Source organism: Mastigoproctus giganteus, chromosome 1 (assembly GCF_048544385.1).
Source record: "Mastigoproctus giganteus isolate SK-2022 chromosome 1, ASM4854438v1, whole genome shotgun sequence".
NCBI lineage: Eukaryota > Metazoa > Arthropoda > Arachnida > Uropygi > Thelyphonidae > Mastigoproctus > Mastigoproctus giganteus.
Genome location: NC_143575.1, coordinates 95,775,065 through 95,793,320, shown reverse-complemented (window position 1 = coordinate 95,793,320; position 18,256 = coordinate 95,775,065). Strand labels below are relative to the sequence as shown.

General features: G+C 36.5%; 1 protein-coding gene across 1 annotated transcript; it reads right to left on the bottom strand.

The window, feature by feature from the left end:
• Window positions 1-2,693: 2,693 nt before the first annotated feature.
• Window positions 2,694-17,234, bottom strand: LOC150091015 (uncharacterized). The gene is made up of 4 exons (XM_090373878.1): window positions 17,107-17,234; window positions 7,915-8,000; window positions 5,472-5,655; window positions 2,694-3,142 (listed from the first exon to the last, which is right to left on the bottom strand). Exons 2-4 carry the CDS (start codon window positions 7,936-7,938, stop codon window positions 2,934-2,936), a joined length of 417 nt encoding a protein of 138 aa, XP_090230004.1. The 5' UTR covers window positions 7,939-8,000; window positions 17,107-17,234; the 3' UTR covers window positions 2,694-2,933.
• Window positions 17,235-18,256: the final 1,022 nt, after the last annotated feature.

Sequence of the window (18,256 nt, the reverse complement as noted above, 5' to 3'; positions counted from 1 at the left end):
AATTTTAACTTCATGGTGAACAGAGCTGCCGAAGTTGATGTAGCATCTTAATGAGTAGAAACCCATTTTTAAATGTAATATACGATATCTATAAATAGGTCTATAACAGAAAGGGATCTAAGAAAAAATTTTCAAAGAATGATACTCAAAAATACCAATTTGAGGGCATTTTTTTCATTATAATGACAATAACTTCCTGTTGTTTAAAGCTACCTCTTTCATGCTCAACTGATTGGTCTCCTAGCGGCACTGCTGCCGTCACCATCCCTCGGTGTCAGGGCCGGAAACCTGGGAGGTAAAGTTAACAAGGCAGAAAGCAGAAAACCATGAAATACAATATACTGTATTCCACATGAGCAGCTTAGACGCTCATCATGTTCTGTCAATAAATCTGACCATGGCACATCACAGCTAGAAGGACTGCGTATGGACACAAATCAACGGGAATGTCCCTTCCTTATCTTGTTTTGTCTGTCAGACAAATCTATATGTACTCTAATCCTATTTCTTATACAAAAAATGTTTAGAAAATGCAGCGGATTCAGCTAAAGGTCAGATGACTTAGATCAATAAAGAGTTCTTCTGTCTGGTGATATACTGATCGAAACTACGAGTCGCAGACATTCTGAGACCCTTCTTAGGCTCTCAAGTTCTGAAATTTCTACGGATATACCACCAAAGGTGGTATACCAGGAGAAGCTTCAGAGCTGGAGACCACGTGGAATGACTGGATTGGTAAATTGGTAATGCCGTATGGTGTACTGCTGGATTAGCTAGAATTCTGTGTGATCGTTCTGAATGGCTTTGCTTCGGCGGAGGCATGAGTTCACTACAAATCCAGCTCTTTGTTCTGGCATTTCCATTCTCGGCAGCATCTCTTTACAATGAGCCGAAACCGGAGTTTGGACTCTGTCTAATATTTGATTATATTTATTTTTGCATAAGTTGGTTATTTTCATTTTTATCTGTTTTGGTTGTGTCAGTCTTTCTCTCCATGTAGTTGAGCAAACATGAGAGGGTGTACATTGGAATACTGCTAAATTATCTGTAAATGACGTCTGGGTTGCCATATATTGGCTGGGACCGCCTTAATTAATAAATGTAATGTATTAGTATTGGAAGTATTTGGTATAGTTTTTAGTATATTTTCTACTGCATACCACCATATGTGCACTTGTACTGGTATACTACCATAGGTGGTATACCAGTACAAGTCACTCCGCATGCGAATATCTACAAAGGGGCAATTGCAGAATGGGATCGGATGAATATACCCAATCCCATCAGATTCTGCAAGTGACTTTATATATGTGTCAAACATTTGGTCATCCCCAAACGGTTTACTGAGGAGACACAACATCTGAGACATATCCAGAAGGATATATTTTAGGTTGAGGAATTTGAGTTTCAAGTAACGGGTAGTGCATTTCAATATTCAGCCTATATTAAAAAAATTCGGCATTAGTCATCTTCAAATGGCAGTAACATACGAAGCTACCAGAATGTAATTGTTTTCGATTATTTATGAAACACCATCCAAATTTGAAAAAAAAAACTACACGAAAGGTAGATAGCCACAGAGGGAAGGTTGCTCAATTACAATAAGAGTTGTGATGGAAGCAATGCAAGGTCGCATGATGATGCAATTCCATATTGATGATTCTTCTGTAGGAGATTATAATTCGATTTATTATTGAAGGATATGAGTACTAAAGAAAATGCGAAAACCGCTCTCGATCTTTTGATTGATCTTTGGACTTTTCTGTCCAAGATAGGATATTTTTACTTGATTATTTCTTAACTACCAAAGATATTTTTATTTGAAATTTTGGATCTAATCGAGACAGTTTTCATGTTCTGGCGTAATATTTGAGTTTCAGACGAAGAACATATTTGTGACGAGATCATAACGTACAAGGTTTTATCAACAAGCTCAAAGAACGTTGAAAAACTATTAATTTTATACAACGATATTTGTTTACATCGCTAATATTCCTCAATATAATCTCCTTCTGCAACAGCACACTTGTTCCATCGTGCTTGCCACGTTTTATTTTGTGAATGCTTTTAGGCAGTACGCCCTGTTTCAATGGATTTTTTGAATCGACTTAAAACTGTTTTGGTTTTATGTCTTAATTTTGCAAATAACCAAAAGTTGCGGGGTGCCAAATCAAGAGAATAAGGTTTGGTATGCATGATAGGAATGTTTTAATCTGTCAAAAATTGATTCAAAAGCTACATTATCCATTGAGATACGATCTTTATTTCGTAAATTAGGCTTATCAGTTACATTACGATTCTTGCAATAACAGTTAGTGAAGTTACCTTTACACTTTAACAAGTGCTAAACAAAACTATACCTGCTGGCTTTCGCAGATTATATTCTTATATTTCATTATATTCTGTATATGAAAGACTAATGTTTCCCTGAGTATCTGTTGTTACAGAGAAATTTCATTAAGCAATTAACTAGAAAATATTTATGTGCAGATACCCACAATAAAATACGTGAATATTCTCGCATTAATTTCACACAACTCTGTTTTGATATATGGATACAATAATAACGTACACTTTGTCTTTTTACCAGTTGATGCCCACATCCGATTCCATTTATGTAGATAATTCTAAATTTCTCTGTATATTTATATTTTACTAAGAAGAGGCTTGCAGCTATTGTATGGATATCTAACCTCATTTAAATAAACTTTATTGAAATATTTTCTTGAAGAAAACCGTTTACTAAAGCGATTAATTAATAGTGCTTTTTATGTTTGATGAATGTGAATTAGAGATTACCAGAGGAGAACAAGATCTGTATATCGAATTGCGAATTATTATTCTTTATCAGGTAGCTATTAAGAATTAAATTCTTTTGTATTCATAATTAAGCTCAACTTTTTCATCTTCCATTTCCTACTATAGAACTGCGCTTAGTAGGGTGGAGGTGTTGAAGATGTTTCATTTGATGCCGGTTGAACTGCTATCTCTTCTTCGGATGATTTCGTATCTTCTTCTAATCCTGCAGGTTTTGGCATGCATTTTTTACTGGTGAGATCGCACATGAGACCATCAGCACATAATTTCTCTCCAGTTATTATGAAAGGACCATCCTTGATTTTGCCACATGGACTGTCCATTCCTGCAGAAAGAAAATTATCGATTTAAATGTATTATGAACACAATATGCATATCGATCTAATTATGTTAGTTTTATTTCAGAAAAATAAGAGATTTATTTCATTCCATTTGTTGACATGCGTCCTCATTGCATTGCGAATGTCTCTCATAGTATGGCATTATCGTTTTGAAGTATAGAATCTTGACCTATCAAGAATTTCCAACATAATTTAAGATTCTAAATGATTTGAATCTCTAAATCTCAATTTAAATTATTTCTGTTTGTCCTTTTACTTTGAAACAAAGAGAAATTGGACATATATAAGATTCTTCATAATAGTTCTTGAAATAGCACCGAATATTAGACTTTTAAATTCATGTTCTATCGTTCACTACAAGCATAATTACAATTATGTTTGTTCTTAGAATTTTGCGAAGTTTTTGACTAATAAACATATCTAATAACAAATTAGGCCTGTGAGCATACACTTACTACTAACGCAGTAGGTGTATGCTTACAGGAAACATTTTTATCACCAAAAGTTTCACTCAAATTCAAAAACTATACTGTGTTTAGGCGAGACAGGGATTTTGACTCTTCTCTTCGTGGAGGAGTAGGTATCCTTGTCAAAACTACCATACCATCAAGACATCTCCAAATAGAAACCTCCCGAGAAGTTGTAGCAGTTCGGATGTCAATGGGAATATCATTACCCCTTGCATCTGTTTATATACCACCTAATTATCCTTGTTCCCAGACTGAACTTGACAATCTTTTAACGCAACTGCCACCTCTTGTCTGTTTACTCGGTGATTTCAACGGTCACCATCCATTTCTTCCACTATGGATAGGAGAGGCCAATTAATTGAAACATTCCTAGATAACCATAATCTGATTGTGTTAAACACTGGTTCTCCAACTCATGTTCAACATCTTTTCAACATCCTTTACATCGAAGCCCATGAACCTCCCTTACATCTTCGCAGAAAAACTACTTCTGATGTATGCCACAAAAATTCCCAGTCTTCCCTCCCACCCTAGTTGGAGATGTCTGTACAATACCGAATGGGAAACATTTTACAACAGCAAACCAAATGAAAACCGTCCTGCTCCAATTAGATTAAAGGAACTGGCTCAATCATGGAATATAGAAATCAGCAATATATTTCAGGACATGACACCACCAGATCCACCCTGGACAAATATCTGTGCAATATATGATGGCTATTTTCAACGGTGGGGAAAGAACATTCTGTCTCTTTCCGATATGAAGCAGTTACATTCAACTTATTCTCTTTTTCATTCACAGGCCTGCGAAATCTATACAGATGGATCAAAAACTCAGACCCAAGTAGGTGCTGCGGTGATATTCCCATCATTCGCTACTTCTGTCTCGTTACCAGTAGAATGCAGTATCTTCACTGCTGAGCTTATGCTATAAACTTAGCTCGGGATCACATTACTGAACGACTAATTTCGTCTGCTTTAATATACCCTGACTCGCTCAGTGCTGTCTCTGCCATAAGCAGTAATACCAACTCCTCTCACCCTGTAATAAAAGAAATATAGTCTAAATTATTTGCATATAATCAGTCAAACCAAATTGTGGCATTCTGTTGGATCCCAGGGCATTGTGGGATTGCATGAAATGAAAAAATAGATCTTGCAGCCAAACAACCAGATACCTCTATTTTAAAGACTTTTCAAGTTCCATATACCGATTTCAAATCAATCATCTGTAAAGCATGTTACAATAGTTGGTCAACAAACTGGAGAGGTTATCCAGGGAACCAACTTTACCGAATAAAACCAGATCCGAAGCTGTGGCTCTCCAGCTTTCGGAAAAGAAGACGAGAAGAAGTAATTCCGGGAAGGCTACGAATTGGGCATACCCTACTCACACACCTCTATCTATTAACGAATGACAGCACTCCTCAATGCACATCATGTCATGTCAACTGACTATTCGTCATTTATTAATGGACTGTCCTCATCTTCTCAGTATCCGCTCAAAAAGCTTTAAATCATGTGCTAATGCACAGTCTTCACTAACATCATTGCAGATTCTTGGAGATGACCCTAATAAAACAGAACTGTTTGCCTTCCTAAATAACATAAGAATATGCCATGAAATATAACAGATATTACAATAAAGTTAGTATTTCTTATTAACCATTAGAAAGACACAATATGGCCCTAGCAGCTTATGTTCGTTAAATTTCATAACAACGACAACAACAACAACAACAACAACAACAAAGAGCATCAAGTTATAAGATGGTTCGGCATAACAAATAAGTAACTTTTTATATGAAAAGCTTTCTGTTTCAGAATACTGAAAGATATTTACCCAAATCTTTGATTATACAAATGTCACAACATTTGCAGTCTCCTCCTTTTTCGATTGTGCCATTCTCTTGTTTGCATACTGCTTGAACAGCATCAGGCGAAGCGCACTGCATTGAGGAGCAGTCGCACATTTCTCCTTCTGCACTGTCATCGGCTTGAAGGAAAGCAAATGAGAGGAGAGCCACCTATTAATATAAAATAAATTAAGCTAGTTATATAAGAATTTAAAAATATTAAAAGAATGTGAAATAGCCAAATATAATTGTTGTTCTTTGATTATGTTGGTGTCAGGTTGACGCCATTACTTCTGTTGTTAATGATTTAATTTGAATTTATCCAGGCCTGTACCCTTTGGTTAGTTGGTTAGTTGTTGTTGTTGTTGTTGTTATAAGGTTTTAGACACATCAACAGTTTAGGCCGTATTGAGCCGCGTATAATATGTCTAAATTGCGTGTGTTCTGTTGTTGATTTGTTATTTGCTGGACGAAAAAACCCAAAGTTTCTGGCACTCTCCGCCTGAGACCGGCTAACTCAGCCACGTTGTGAAAAAGACCCATGAAAATTCCTCGCGTCATTAACGGAATTCGAACTCCCGGTTTGGGGAGGATGGCGATTATATCAACTGTGTTACCCACGAAGGCTCTTATATCTAATATAATCGCTTCTGATCTATAATAGTGAAGAACTAGTCAAATATAACTCATAGACAAGCACAAGCCCGGGAGACCTAATGCCAATAATCTTCATTCATTTGTATTTGTCCATATTCAACCTACTCCAGAGGAAGACAAATTAAATTTAGGGCAAAAGCATCAGTTTTGTACGTAGCCATGAGCAAGGTTGATGAGAACGCATCAAAATCATATTACTAGAAGTGCTCTATCATGAGTTTTGCATATATTGCTAAAAGGAAATTGCCTGAAGGTTCAATATTTCTGGAACTGCGGTGGGGGAACAGTGTTCTAAATTGCTTATAAATATTTAAAAATTGAAAGAATTTAAAGCATATAAACAATTTTGTTAAGCTTTGGTCTGCAGAAAAAAAATTCAAGTAAAAGTGGATTCTTAGGTTCACAAGAGTTTAAGAACCATCCAACCTAAGTAATATCTTTGGGAATTCGTAGCCTTTCAAGAAGCGTATACAGGTCTTTATCTGTTGTATTTCGTCTAAGTACAGAGCCAAACACTTCAATTAAAGAAAACATTATTTACAGTTTGGCCTACGTTCACTTATAGAGACCATTAGTCAGCTGATGAGAAACTAGTATATTCGCAAGAAATTTTAAATTTTGCTTGAAATTTTAATGTACAAGTGATTATCCAATTTAATTACCTGTTCAGGAGATGACATACAATTTAAGAAACTTAGGCAAGCACTTTGTATAGCTAGATAAATTGTTGTTGAGGTTTGGCACAACAGCCGTTTTGTGCCTTTCAAGTTATTATTATAAAAGCTCAAGCCGTAGCACTTGGCCTCAGTTTTCAGCGGAAGCAGATTGATTCCCATTAATCGAACGCCTTGAAGGATACGATTTTCATTTGTTTTCAACTACTGCGTTGAAATATTTATTGTAGAATAGCAAGGTTTCCTGAAAACTCGAGTTTTTTGTTCAGGTAGATGAAGTAATTCTCTGGTAGCCCTAAGATGACAGTTTTAATTCGTACGCGAATCCCGTGTATTATATTCTCGGTGTTGCCTGTTCGCTGGATGAAAAACCCCAGTTTTCGGAATAAAACGCATGCAAACGCTACCCGAGACAGATCAAGAAACATTGATTGAGTTCATCTTGTATTTACGCACGGTTGTGACATCACTAGTGCTGCTACTATTCCCACTCCAAATTTCATGCCTCTAGCATTATTTGCTGTTAAAGTGGTTTGCTGTTAAAGTGGCTCGCCAGATATTTTCAATTTTAAGCGAAGCTCATAGTTAGCGAAAAGTTGCAAACCTCTGCTTGAAGCTTTCAGTGAAGCATAAGTCTATAAATAATACATCATTGGCAAGACACACAATGCCCAGGAGGCCCTTGTGCAAAAAACCCTCTCTTTCACTTGTCTCTGAATTGATCACTTTAGAAACCAAGTTGAAATTCGGATAAGGGCTGTGTTTAAATCTAAAAAATCACTTGCCACAGTCGTACTTTTTATTTAAGAATTACTTTCTTTAATTTTCTCTCCTAAAATTTATAGGAAACCGAAGTAAAGTTCAGATAACCTTGAATGGCTTATGAATAATTTCACCGATTATAATAAAAGTAGAAATATTGCTAATAATTAGAATGAATACGCAATTTCAACAGAAGTATTGGAATAACTATAATTTAGACATTATACATGTAATTCGTAGTTTACTAAGTTTATTTAATTTCAGGGGACTTTTTGTATTTGATTTATGACAAAATAATATCAACAGTTAATAAAATAATGAGTAATCTGCTACTTACGCAAAGAGCAAATATCGTTCGCATTGCGATGGATTCAATTGGAATTCTCAATTGGTCAGGAATTCGTTATTTTTAGCTATTCCTATCTGGAAGAAAAGATAAAATAAAATTTCACATCTTTGGCATTTTATTACATTAGTAACCTTTATATAGATAAATTAACAGTTATAATGATTATAATTAAGGAACAGATCGTATTTCATTTGAAATTTTTATACACAAGAAAAGAAGTTGACAAATAATCGATGTCGATTATGCTAGCAAATATTCGCATCCTATTGATGGAATTCAACGAAAAATTTGTCGTATCATAGCCCAATCTAAAAAATAACTATTAATTACAACATCCACCTCCTGTCCTGTAGATATCCTGTGATCTATCAAGGAATCTTACCACTGATACTAGCACGTTATGATTTATAGAGTAATATTTGCTAAAATTCAACTAAATTATTTCAGAATTATTTCATACATTCAATTCATGAATAATTCTGTCAAAATGGCTAACCAGATTAGCTAAACAAGATTCTCTCTTTATAAAAACTATGGTGCGTTTCCTTCAGAATACCCTTTATATCGAGATGACTCCTGTATTGCATGTTCGATCATCGCTTCCAGGATTTTCCCTACCATTGCAATTAAGCTTCTGGTATGCAGTCACTTCTCTCATCGAAACGCCTTTATGAATTATCGATAAACATTTAAAATTTTACCATATCAAGGAGCAAATACGCTCATACACCGGTTGTGAATTATATCACTAAATTGCACGAGTTCTTTGGTTGGTTGGCTTCCCCGTTTTTCGGATAAAAAATTCGAATTTCCGGGAGCAAAAAACTACGCTACTCCCACCCGTGACTGTCTAGCTCGATCGTGGCATGAAAAAAAAAGTCAATAAACGTTCCTTTGAATTGACGATAAGATGGCACTTATCCAACTAAAAGAACTTCCCCTGAGTCCAATGATGCTCTTAATTAACCTTAATGGTTCAGTGTAGTCCCTTGCATTCTCTCTCTCAAAATTAATAAGCATATGCCGACAACACCAGGACTCTTTAAGTTATTCTAATAAACAGCCTTCTGTAATTTGATTATCACTGCTTACATATTGCTCAGCTTGACTTGCCAAGTTTCTGCTCGTTGCGAATATAAAAATTATTAACACGATATGGAGTTCATTTATGTATTTAAAAAGTAAGAGAGGAAAAATAGATAAGAATTTTATTTTTTTTTTGCATGTTTCCAGTGTCCAGTTCGCTATCTTTGTCCTAGAATGAAGAATGTTGCGTAATTTGGCTCATTAGCGCCCTAATAGCTCATTTCCTTATCCTCTGTTGAACAGAGGATAAGAAGATGAAACAGAAATCATATCCCTGCCAAATATCACTCTGCTCGAATTACAAAAGTATACTTCTACTGGCTTGACGTAGCTGAGTGGTGATTGCAAAAGTACTTTGTACAAGCATTTGAGTTTTTTGTCGTAGTTAATGATAATATTTCCTTTTTCAAATCTGCAATTATAGATTCCTCTGATGTATGTGGCCGTGCAGGAATGCAAACAGAACCTTATAAAAGCACAGTTGAATAGCAAAATAATAATACTGATATAGATGATAAGACTGACCTGTTTATAGGCAGGCATGATCTGAGAACAGATGTACTGTATTTCTTGACCAAGTCGAAACGTCTGTGTTGACAGACTCTCATATTGCCCACATTATGGTTGATAAGTTAACACATTTTATCAACTGGCTAAATGTTTTAGTCAGCAGTCTCCAGCTCTAGTGCTGCTGGGGTGTACTTTGTCGAGAATAGCTTATTACCACTCTAAATGCACGTGTACAATGCATCTCTGAGCAAAAACCTCTTGAGATTTAACTAAGGCTGATAAATTATCATGATTAGTGAAAACGAAACAGTTCAGGTTGACTTAACTCGGCCTACCTCTCGATTTAAAATACTGCGCTGTATTTGTGCTAACGCTAATAGCCATTGTACTAACTCCTAACATTTATCACATTCTTAAATATCTTTCAAATTAAAGATATGAATAATATAACGGTCAAAAATAAGGTTACAGTTTTCGGTGGTTAGTTTATTTAATCGATAAATTTCCTTCTTGCGACAGTTTTTTTATTATTTTATTCGTTATGCTTTTTTTAAATTTATATTTCTCATTTATACCACTTCGTTCAAATTTTCTCTCAAACGAATCACGCAATATTTAGAAAAACGCTTATGTTTGGATTTGATCACTTATACGTGAAATAATAAAATCACACACGAAACTATTTCATTTACACTAAGCATCAATTACTTAATTTCATATGCAAAAATTAGCTCATTATGTTCTAGTTAATATCTAATTAATGGATAGCAGAGTAGCAAAGGCTCAATAAGTTCTCCGTTATAAGTAAATTAATTTAAAAATGGAAGGATTACCTCTATGGTGTCTTGCAGAACACTTCGGTGCTGATACTCTTCGTTATGGAGAGTAATTCTTCCATTTTTAAACGAAACTAATTAACATCTCGATTCCTGATTGAGACTTTCCAATATGATTTATCTTTGAATAATGATTTATTATTCAAAAAGTGTATGGTTTATAATGAGGTGTATGGTTTATTCAGATACTTTAAACACATTACAGGCCTTATCAATGATGCCATATAATCCTCATCTCCACCTGTCCAGGGTTCAGCTGAAGTTTTATTTTCTTTGTGAATCTAGACCCTTTTCTGCTGAATTCCGGGCCACATTGGGATCAGTGGTAATGATCTGGCAGATGCTGTAACCAGATCAGTACAATCTCAGAGCAATCCCAGTCCGCTAGTCCCCTATAACTCTCACTGGCATCAATCATGGTACGAACAGTCCACAAACCGTAACAAGCAAGTTTTATCAAATTAAACTTCTAATTCAAATATGGCAGTCTAGTCTTCTCAGTAGCCATAGAGAGGAAGTTGTTCTAGCTCGCCTCCACATAGGATACAGTGATCTCACGCATCCTTTTTTTGCCGAGGGCTGATGACCCTCCTATATGTGAGTACTGCAACACTATTTTAACCATTAGATATATTTTAATCGAATATTTAGGCATGAAAGGTGTATATCTTTTACTGCTTTAAATCGTCTGATTGAGCCCTGTACATTCCGTCAGATACTTTCTGATAATAATCACGTGTCAGCTGTTTTTAACTATTTAAGGTTATTTAACTTATTTAGTTGTATTTAAGTATATCTTTTATCGAATATAGTTTTTGTACTTCTTCTTCTGGCGTTATAACCCAGGGTGCGTCTTAGCCTTCTCAACGATGTCCCACCAGTAAGCCCCTCCCGGAAGTCAAACTTCTCCAACTTCTTATTCCTATGATCTTTAAGTCCTCTTCTACGTCATCCATCCATCTTTTCTATGGATGGATGACGTAGAAAAGATGGATGGATGGATGAAAATAGTTCACTTGCCTTCCTACCGGTAGGTTTCCATTTCATTATCCTCTTAGTTGTTCTGCTGTCATCCGTTTTCATAACATGTCTCAGCCAGGCTCTGGCTCTTCACAAATCTGACAATGTCCGCACCCTGAATAAGATGGTCAAGTTCATGATTTTTGTACTTATATATTATTTATACCTTTTTTGACGTTTTTCTACGTTTATCTAGTTTTTAACTGTTTTTTGACACAGTGACCAACCTCATTGGTCATCGTAACATTTTATCGATGTTTTATCTTTCCCAAATCATAACTATTTTCTATTCATTTACTGTCGTTGGCTCATTATAGCCTGTGTTGCTGATGAGCCAATAAACTGCAAGCCAAACCAAACCAAACCGTTATCGGTATAATTTATTTCTGAAAGCGAATTTGTACAGGTGTGTGGCCTCCAAGGACTTCTGGAATCAGCCAACTTCTTATTAAGGATAGGATGGGAAAACACCGAGGAGTGTTATGGCGTACTTAAAAACTGATACTACAAAATAAAGCATAAATTATTACCCTATCCTTGATGTTTCTAATTTTTTTTAAATTAGGAGTATGTTGCAGTTGAAGACTCCCTCACCGCTAACAAGTGGGTATGATTGCTGCTCTTCCACACCTAGTGAAAAGGTCTACGTTGGAGTTACGTTTCAATGGGAAGAACCTTTAAGCCCTTTTCCAAACCGTGGCTCAATTAGTCGGTCTGAGGAGAGGGCTGCTTGCATTTCCCTCGGCCCCGAGTGCCAAGCGATAGTGACAAGCGATTTTCTTACTGTGATAACAGAGTGCTCTCTAAAGTGACATAGTTTTGTTTCTTTCTAGCGTGCTTATTCTTTTGTTTACTTGAAGTGGTTCTGCGCTTTAGAGATCAAAAGTAAGAACTAAGAAAGGAAATCCACCTTTCTTTTCTTAGTTTTTATAATTATTATTAATAAACTCTACTAATTTAAACAACCACTTGGTCACTGGTGGCACCGCTCCTGCCTCCACGTAGCGGGGCCGGTAACCTGTGGGAAAAACCAACTCTCAGGGCTAAAAGGAGCAGAGATGAAAACAAATGAATTTCCACGTTTAAAGCCAAAGAGCTCTCAACAAATTGACAATCACGATACTGACCATGACTTCTCTATCTCAAAGAGAATGAACAAAGACACTGGCCGACAGGAATTACCAGCATTCCTATTATACATTATCTGTCAACGCAACCTGTCGGCAAGCTCTCCCCTTTCATCATTCAGAGATGCCTCGAACATGCTGCAGGTTTACCAAAAATGGTGAAACGTCTTCAATCCGGAGATTTGTTAATATAGACCACCAATTCTAGACACTCTGGACTACTACTACGTCTGACATCCTTGAGTGGAATCCCAGTTCAAATCACACCACATACCATCCTCAATTCTTCAAAGGGAGTGATCACTGAATGGGATTTATTGAACGTCCCCGAAGAGGAAATAGTTCAAGAACTTAAAGAACAAAACGTCACTCAAGCAAAAAGGATCATGATCCGAAAAGATGGCAGTTTAGTCCCTACGTGGAATATAATTTTAACTTTCAGTTCTCCAAACCTACCACCTTCAGTCAAAGCAGGATATTTAAACTGTCGCGTTCGGCCCTATATCCCGAACCCTCTAAGATGTTTTAAATGCCAGAAATTTGCCCATTCCCAGAGAGCATGCCGTGGAGATGCAAGTTGTGCAAACTATGGGTGTAAAACTCATACACAAACAGAATGTAAGGCACCAACTCCACAATGTCCAAATTGTAAAGGCAACCATCTGGTATATTCCAAAGACTGCGACCTCTGGAAGTTGGGGAAAAATACAAAAATATAAAATTGAAAATAAGGTTTCCTATCAAGAGGCAAGAAAACAAGTAAAATTAAGTATGCCAAAACACACCTATGCTTCTGCTACTCACAGTCACCAATCAGTAGCATGTCAGACGGAAGTGACCATTTCTCCAGACACATTGATCGGCTCGATCAGTCCTCTCGGTCGAGCATCCAACTCTAATCTCCACCAAACGTAGTAGACCAATGAAATAATACACCACTAACAGTTCCATCCCAGAGACTTCCCCGTTGTCAAGCCCTGGATAATTTGCAGAAATCAGATCCTGTTGAGGCGAAGCAATCTCATCTATCAAGCATGGACACAAATGACATAACCAACCAAGATCTGCTTGAAATACATGCAGATGGAGATATGGAAGAAAGCAATGACTCAGACCGCCCTAATTTTTCAAGAAAAGAAAAATCAAAACTCGAAAGATGTAAACAAGCCACCCACAAAAAACAGACAGACTCAACTTCCACCCACAAAACTAAATAATGGAACAAATCATACAGTGGTTTTCGCAACAATATTGACGATATCTATGAATTAATTCACCATTTAAAACCTGCTGCCATGTGCCTACAAGAAACGAATTTAACAACAAAAATCTCGGTTTCAGTCAAAAATTATACCATCTTAAGAAAATATCGATCTGAAACTAACAGCCCTCATGGAGGAGTAGCTGTACTTGTGGAATCACGAGTCCACTCCAGGCGCATTCCTTTGAAAACACCATTAGAAGCTGTTGCTACACGTATAGTTATCGGTATCATATTGACAGTGGTTTCATTATATCTTCTGCCAAACCATCCATGCACATTTCAGGATCTGGAAAACCTTATTTCTCAATTACCATCTATCATAAAATATCATCATAAAATATCATCATATTTTATGATAGATGGTTACCATAAATTTCAATAAAACATCATCTATCACCTTATCCCATTATTAACTGGAATGGGAAGGAGATCTCCTCTCCTGGAGGAATTGCCAATGTCTTAGGAACTGTGTTCTGTGAATTGTCTGCCTCAAGCGCATATCACCAGTCTTTCCAAAAAATTAAAGCCGAAACTGAGAAAAAGAAGCTGAACTTCAAAGCTACATGCCATTTACCCTATAACCAACCATTAACAATATCTGAACTGAAAGAATCTATATATCCCTCAAGAAACAGTGCTCCTGGCCCTGACGGAATATACTATATAATGCTTTAACATCTCAGTCAGAAATCACTATCTTCATTGCTTAAACTTTACAATTGGATATTCTCAGAACATATATTCCCCACTTCCTGGCAACATTCTTATATAATAGCTATACCGAAACCTGGAAAAGATCATTCGATTCCACACAATTATAGACCAATCTCTCTAACCAGCTGCTTGAGTAAGACTTTGGAAAAAAATAGTTCCCCGTCGTCTCACCTGGTATCTTGAATCCCGAAACATAATCAGTATGATTTTCGAAAGAATAGATCTTCCCTAGACCTCAGGACAAAAGCTGAAACAACCATAAGGAACTCATTCATCAGAAATCAACATCTCGTCATGATATGCCTTGATATAGAGAAGGCCTTTTGATACCATATGGCGATACGGCATTCTAAGATATCTCCATTCTATTTATATGAGAGGGCATTTTACCATATTTTATTCAAAGCTTCCTTCGACACAGATCTTTCCAAGTTAAGTACCGACAGGTTTTATCTCAAAACATATATACAAGAAGAAGGAGTACCACAGGGCTCTGTTCTTAGTGGCACTCTGTTCTCACTACGAATAAACAATATCACAAACCGCATTCCAAACATCATTGACTCATATCGCTATGCAGATGACCTTACCATATCCAGAATATGAGTTATATCGAGAGGCATCTACAAATATCCATAAACAACATTGAATCATGGATGGCACAAAATGGATACAGACTGTCAAGGTCAAATCTACAGCCATACATTTCTGCACAAAGCAGAGAATGCATCCTGAACCTGAGTTGCACTTGGCCAATCACCCTCTACCAATCGTAAACAGTATTCTCTTCTAGGGCTAATTTTTGAAAAGAAATTAAACTTCCAGGAACACATAAAATATCTAAGAACCGCTTGCGCAAAGAAAATTAATATACTCCGGGTCATCTCCAGTATATCTTGGGGTGCAGATCGTTATACCCTGCTCCACTTATATAAGTGCCTAATTAGATTTCAGCTAGACTATGGAGCACCTGTTTATGGCTCAGCTAGGGAAAGCACCTTAGCCCGCCTTGCGCCCATCCAACATTTCTCTCTTAGGATAGCCCTAGGTACATACAGAACATCACCAGGCCAATGTCTTTATGTTGAGGCTCATGAACCTCCACTTAGCATCAGAAGAAAGATGTTGCTGATGAATTACTCAGCTAAAATTAAAAGCCTGCCTACTCATCCTGTTTGGCCACTTCTGCATGATCCTCAGTGGAAAACCCACTATACAAATAAACCCAGAACAATTCGGCCTGCTGGTATCAGACTGAAGATTCTAGCAGAAAGCTGGAACATACAATTTGATAATATCCTCAGAGAATCAAAAGATCCAGATCCACCATGGACTACCTTCACACTTTCTTCTAATGAATACTTTGAGCAATAGAGTAAAGGTTCCATAGCAAATGTTAACATACAACAACTACATTATGCTCATACACAAAAGTACCCCAAATTCACCAAGATCTATACTGATGGTCCAAAGTCTGACAATCAAGTGGGTGCAGCTGCTGTCTTCCCTAATTCAACTGTCTCGTTTTCACTTCCAGCCGAATGTAGCAGTTATACCGCTGAGCTTCATGCCATTAAGCTTGCTCTGAAAAATATCTCACTGCTGTCAATAAATAAAAGTATAATATATACGGATTCACAAAGTGCTCTTCTACCTTTGAAAGGCACTTCTTCACCTAACAATCCTTTATTAAAAATCATAAGACATAAGCTGATACAGCTTCATGAGCATCAACAAACTGTTATCTTTTCTTGGATCCCTGGCCACAGTGGTATTCCAAGAAATGTATCTTGTTTAACAACGCCCAACGAATGGCTTTTAGTTTCATTTCAGATCTACAACCTCTGTCTCTCAATAGCATCATAGGTAAAGAAGCAAATCTCTCTGAATTCTTTTTCTATTTAAAACAAATTCAAATGTATGACCGTTTCTAACTACTGTACAAGCAGTTCCTATATGTAAAGTCAATTGATTTGGGAGGCGCAATATGGCCTAAGTTGCCCTTGCGCCAGAAAACACCACCACAACAACAACAACAGCGTTTCCCTCCCGGAGACTGGTTTTGCATCCTGTAACACAAATAACCAATCCTGGAATATAATGTCTCATGGCCTCAATTGTCTAAAACCAATTCAAATCAAACCAATCCAAACAATCTAAAATTTAAATCTCTAAATTAACACCATCTAATTTGAGTTCGACTTGAAATCTAAAAGCTGCTGTTGAGATCTAGAAATTTAGAATATCTCAGTTGACGTTGTTGTTTTTCATTTGAAAATGAGTACACTTTTTTTTTTTAACTTCTGATAGAATTACCAGTTTTACATCGCAGCATTTACTCTAGTCGGCTGTGAAGAAGATTACCAGTAAAATATTCTTCAGATAAGAACCATTTTATAAGTTGGGAGAATTGAACTCTATGCATTTTGAGGACAACTGCTTAAAACGTACGTGGATTTTCGAAATTAAGTGAGAAATATTATGCTCCAGCGATTTCAGTATATTTCGATTCTATAATAGTCTGTTCACCAACCTAACGTTCTTCTAAATCACAAATTTCATTTCATACAAGATTGATGGCATAGCAACATTAACAGTAATAATAATAAACGTGTTTACTTACTGGATGCTTGCTACCTTTCTTATTCTTTCTTCTCTTCTTAATGATCAGATTTTACGTCGAACCAACAGCATCAACAGCATTTATAAGATGCGATGTCAACTAGATGTGAAAATAACACTCGTGACTTGCCGAAATACTAGGATTGCAGTTAAGTCTGTGTGGAAATCGGCTCCTTCGAGGCAGGACTACAGATAAGGGGTAGGGGTGATGAATCACTTCCAGAATTGCAAATCATCTTGTACTTGTTGGTACTGCCTACATAGCAGTGGTAAATTTTATGACAAATACGCATCGAAAATATTCTTTACACCGCAATTCTCTTTTATGTTATTTATGTTATTATCTCTCAATAAGTATGTAAACGGTTTTTCAAGGAGAAACACAAATGTGTCATCTTGCTTAGCCAAATTGAATACATTTAATTCCAAAATGCAATATTTGTTGTGCAATTCGATACCTTCGGAATAATTACATTATTTATCTATCGTGTCTCCTTGAACCTCGTTGTTCTTCATGGCTATTTAATTGGTAATCTTCATTAACTTAATGTAATCTGTGTCATGGAATAAATGTACATTTTAATACTCATGGAAAACGTAAGTGCGATAAATTAGTGGATTGTTAAGGATAAATGGATGAAAACCCGAGTTTCCGGATAAAAAAACGTCTACCCTAGTTGAGTCCGACTAACTCAGCCAGATCAGTAAACTCTCGCCCCTTTGTTATACAAAGGAGTCTGTACGCTGTAGTAAGAACACCTATAATGGTTCGCAGATTGAAGTCAGGAGATCTGCTAGTTGAAACTTCCCATTACAGGCAACCAGAACTGTTGCTTGGAGCTACATCATTTGGGGAAATCCCAATCAAAGTCACTCCACACCGACTTTCAATTATTCGAAAGGTGTATAACGCAATGGGACCCAATAAATAGCGCAGAAGAAGAAGAAGAACAAGAATTAAAAGACCAAAAGTAATCCAGGCCAGAAGAATTTCGATTAAAAGTGATGGTGTATTTGTTCGAACTGGAACGTAATTCTTACATTCAGTGCGCCAACTCTACCAAGCACAGTGAAAGCAGTTATTTTATTTGTCTTATAAAACCACATCTTGCAAATTGTAGCTGTATGTGCCTCTTGTTTATCCAAATAGC